This window comes from Jaculus jaculus, chromosome 17, assembly GCF_020740685.1.
Source record: "Jaculus jaculus isolate mJacJac1 chromosome 17, mJacJac1.mat.Y.cur, whole genome shotgun sequence".
NCBI classification, from domain to species: Eukaryota; Metazoa; Chordata; class Mammalia; order Rodentia; family Dipodidae; genus Jaculus; species Jaculus jaculus.
This window is the reverse complement of record NC_059118.1, coordinates 29,827,150-29,831,777: the sequence shown is the minus strand read 5'-3', so window position 1 is coordinate 29,831,777 and position 4,628 is coordinate 29,827,150. Positions and strand designations below refer to the sequence as shown.

The 4,628-nt window shown below is 61.8% G+C and overlaps 1 protein-coding gene across 1 annotated transcript; it reads left to right on the top strand.

The window, feature by feature from the left end:
• The first annotated feature begins 1,382 nt into the window (after positions 1–1,382).
• Foxl2 (forkhead box L2) lies at positions 1,383–2,537 on the top strand. Its single transcript, XM_045136254.1, has one exon. The coding sequence runs from the start codon at positions 1,383–1,385 to the stop codon at positions 2,535–2,537; it is 1,155 nt and encodes a 384-aa protein (XP_044992189.1).
• The last annotated feature ends 2,091 nt before the right edge of the window (positions 2,538–4,628 follow it).

Genomic DNA, 4,628 nt, shown 5'->3' with positions numbered 1-4,628 from the left:
TGCGTGCCTGGGTTTCTGAACCGCACGTTCGGACTTGGACACCTGGGATCTCATGCGTCTCAAGGACAGATTATTCGCCCGTGTCCTCCGTAGGTGACACCTGGGCGCACACATACACAGTTCCCAAAGCCCAGGGCAACACGCAGCCTCGTCTGCGAGCAAGCAGGGGGAGCAGGCTTGTACTTGGTGATAAAGCACTCGCCCAACTGGTAGGACCTACAAGTCCAAAAAAGGGTCTGGTGCCTGCCGGCCCGCCTCCTGGAAAAGACAGCTTCGACTCCAGGCGGTGACCCTTGGCGCCTGTTCCCAGAGATCTTCCACCCCAACCCCGTTCCAGCCCAGTCGCTTGGAGAGTGCCAGGGACACAACTTGCTAAGGTTTCTTCCGGCCGTGACACACGTTCTGGGCTAGTTTTCCCCAAGTCACCGCAAAACGCTGCCACCCCACCCTGGCCCAGCCCCTTGACTGCCTCGCCCCTCCCCCGGCCCCAAGCTAGCAGTTTAGCCCCAGGACAGCCCCAAGCGCGGCTCCAAGGACTTGTTTGATTTCACCTGAAATGAAGGTAGCCTGGAGCGCCTCTCCTCGCCAGGGACGGAGCTCGGGGCACTGGCCGAAGCGGGCATCTTCCCGGCCCTGTGTGCCAACAGTACCGGAGGGTTTCTAGAGCTCGGCTGGCGGCTGGGCCCCCCGAGGCGCGCAGAGAGTTGGGGCAGGCCGGTCCGGGATTGCTGCGGGGCGTTTACGCGCACACACGCGAGCGCGCACACATACACATACACACACACACACACAGAGAGAGAGAGAGAGAGAGGAGAGAGAGAGAGGGAGAGAGAAAGAGAGAGAGGGGAGAGAGAGGAAAACTGACTTGGAGATGAACTGTCCCGTGCGCGCCTGGCTGCCCCGCTATAGGGGCGAAGGCGTCTGACGCAAGCGGAACTCGACCGAGCCCATACGAATCAGAACAGAGCGAAGCTCCCCGGTGCACTTAGGGACTCCGGGAGGCAGAGACGCGGCGGGTCGCGCGCGGCTGGCTCGGGAAACCGGGGGTGGGGGAGGGGAGGGCGCAGCCAAAAAAACCCACCGAGGCGGGGACTGGCCTGGGCGGGGAGGGGCGGCCAGGCCCGGAGCCCCTCGCTGTTGGCCACACTCCCTATGGCCAGAGGCTGAGTTCCACTCCCGAGGGGTTGGGGGGGAGGGAGAGAGAGAGAGAAAGAAGAGCGGGCGGACAGGCCTCCGGGCGAGCGAGCGGCATCCGCTGTCCGCCAGAAGTTTGCAACTCTCGCCCCAAGCTGCTCCCGGGACCAGAGGAGGAAGAGGAGAGGAGAAGGAGGAGGAGGAGGACAGCAGGGGTGGCCGGGTCGCCAAGCGCCCGGCTCGGGGTCATGATGGCCAGCTACCCCGAGCCCGAGGACACCGCCGCCGGAGCCCTGCTGAGCCCGGAGACCGGCCGTGCAGTCAAGGAGCCCGAAGCACCGCCGCCTCCGAGTCCCGGCAAGGGCGGCGGGACCGCTCCGGAGAAGCCGGACCCGGCGCAGAAACCCCCGTACTCGTACGTGGCGCTCATCGCCATGGCCATCCGCGAGAGCGCCGAGAAGAGGCTCACGCTGTCGGGCATCTACCAGTACATCATCGCCAAGTTCCCCTTCTACGAGAAGAACAAGAAGGGCTGGCAGAACAGCATCCGCCACAACCTCAGCCTCAACGAGTGCTTCATCAAGGTGCCGCGCGAGGGCGGCGGCGAGCGCAAGGGCAACTACTGGACGCTGGACCCGGCCTGCGAGGACATGTTCGAGAAAGGCAACTACCGCCGCCGCCGCCGCATGAAGCGACCCTTCCGCCCGCCGCCCGCGCACTTCCAACCCGGCAAAGGGCTCTTCGCCACCGGAGGCGCCGGGGCCGGCTGCGGGGTGGCCGGGGCCGGGGCCGATGGCTACGGCTACCTGGCACCCCCCAAGTACCTGCAGTCTGGGTTCCTCAACAACTCGTGGCCGCTGCCCCAGCCGCCCTCGCCCATGCCTCCCTACGCCTCCTGCCAGATGGCCGCGGCGGCGGCAGCGGCGGCGGCGGCAGCGGCTGCCGCGGGCCCCGGCAGCCCCGGTGCGGCGGCGGCGGTGGTTAAGGGGCTGGCGGGCCCGGCCGCTTCGTACGGGCCCTACTCCCGGGTGCAAAGCATGGCGCTGCCACCGGCCGTAGTGAACTCCTACAACGGCCTGGGAGGCCCTCCGACCGCGCCCCCGCCGCCGCCGCCGCCGCCACCGCCACCGCCGCATCCTCACCCGCATCCTCACGCGCATCATCTGCACGCGGCCGCCGCCGCGCCCCCGCCGGCCCCGCCGCACCACGGAGCTGCCGCGCCGCCCCCGGGCCAGCTGAGTCCAGCCAGCCCGGCCGCCGCGGCGCCGCCAGCGCCCGCGCCCACGAGCGCGCCCGGCCTGCAGTTCGCCTGCGCCCGGCAACCCGAGCTCGCCATGATGCATTGCTCTTACTGGGACCACGACAGCAAGACCGGCGCGCTGCACTCGCGCCTGGACCTCTGAAGGTCGCCAGCGCGGCTGCGGGGGGGAGGACCCCCAGGCGACCTGCGAAGGACTCACGACGCCGGCTCTGGTCGCAGCCGCAGCCACAGCCGCCAGCCGGACAGCGCACACGTGGGGACACACGGCCCCCGCAGCCGGCGCCCACGATTCCTCGGAGCCTCCTCGCTTTGCTCGGATCCTCTCCTTCCTCGTCGTCCCCTCCCGGGGCTCCGCTCCCGGTCCTCTTTGCCCTCGCTCTTCCTGAGCCCCAGGCCGCCTCTCCACGCGCTTTCCACGGGCCTCGCCTCCTCCCCGAGCCCCAGAGTCGCAGCTGGACACCCCGAGCCAAAAGTCACCGCGGACAGTGCGTCCCGGGGCCGCCGCCCGGCCTCCTCCCACAGGTCGGTGGGTCCACGCTCCGCTTTTTCCCTCTCGCTGGCGTGGGCTTGGAGCTCCGGGCTGGTCCGGGAACCGGACCCACGTCGCCGCTGGAGAAAGGGACAGATGTGTCCGATGGCTCCGCGGACTCTCCTGGAGCCTCAGGCAGAGGGGCCCGCTGGGCGGGACGGGGACAGCTCGGCTCTGCGGCCTGCGCTCCCCGTGGACACCGCGTCCCCCGAACCCGGGGACGCTGCCTCTACTCCGCTTGGCATCGCGGTGCTTCAGGCACCGCCAGGCCTGGCCAGCTGGCTAAATGATTGGTGAGGCTTTTAAAGATTATATTAAGAATGCTTTTTTAAAGTTTGAAAAAAACACGAAAATATTCGCCGGGGAGGAAAAAAATGGGCGAAGTATGGTGGCCTTGGAGTTTGCTTTAAAAAAAAATCCAAATATCAAAAGCTTTAGTGTTCCTCATCTTCCCTTCCGGGAGATTTGTGTAGAATTCCCGTCAGGACTTCAGAAAGCTGTGGTCAGAGGTAGGAGAAAATAACCAGTAAAAGAAAATTTCATCTGCGAATCGAGAGAGTTTCTTTCTCGCCCTATTTGAAAAAATAAATCCAAAACAAATTTCCCCAGCTCATCTGATTCAAACCCCGGATGCCAGGAGACCGAGGCCGGCCTGGCGCTCACTGCTGGGTGGCTCTTCCCTCCTCGAGTTTTGTTTTTTCAGCGTCTTGCTTCTTCCATCTCCGGGGAAGGAGAAATGTGAAACCCAGCCGAGGAGGCCCGGCTCAGGCGGGCTTGTGACCCTGAAGCCGGCTGGCCCCAAAATACCTGGCTGTTGTGTAATGTGTCTTTGGAGGACCAAATTTTCTAGAAAGAACTAGAGCACTTTTGTTGTATTGTGTGTGTGTGTGTGTGTGTGTGTGTGTGTGCGCGTGCGTGCGTTCCTTGTCAATTCCCAAATAAATTTTTTGATTTTTTTTCTTTTAATGCGGACTTAAATGATTTCCTTTCTGCCTGAGTTTCACAAGCTTCTTGAGAGAGCTAGCTTTTCAGCAAACCTGTGACCTGTTCCAGAGAGATCTAAACAAGGGGTGAGGGCGACAAGGGTGGCGGGCATTGTTGGCTGTCACTCTCTGCTGCTTCGTTTTCCTGCCCCTTGTTTGTGTCATTGCTGGCCTGTGGCAACCGGGAACAGCTGAGATGTCTTGCCCAGTTGTTGGTTCGCTCACTTACTCTGGGATCCTTCGGGCAGGACGCGTTCTATTTTTGCACCCGTGCAAGATTCTACTTTGCTTCTTACGCAGTGGAACTAGGTGTGCGCACTCTGTTTTCATTATCGACCTCGTGCTTTTTCGAGTCAAATGTAGAACAGCCTGAAGAGTTTATCCCCGCGTATAAAACTGATTTCAGAAATATGCTAGAAGCTGCCAACTTCTTTACAAACATAATAAGTGGTGCACTGAATTGTTGGTTGTTTTTTTTAATGGCAGAGGTATGAGGATTGCCGTCAGTTCAAGGCCAGCCTGAGACTACATAGTGAATTCTGGGTCAGCCTGGGCTAGAGGGAGGGAGACCCTACCTTGAAAAACAAAACAAACAAACAAAAAAACCCAGCAGCATTTATCTACCCTGAAATATGGGTAAGAATGGGGTAGGGTAGTTTCTGACAAGGTTGAATGTGCTGGGTGGATACAGAAATCACTCTTTCTTTCTCTCTGTCTTTCT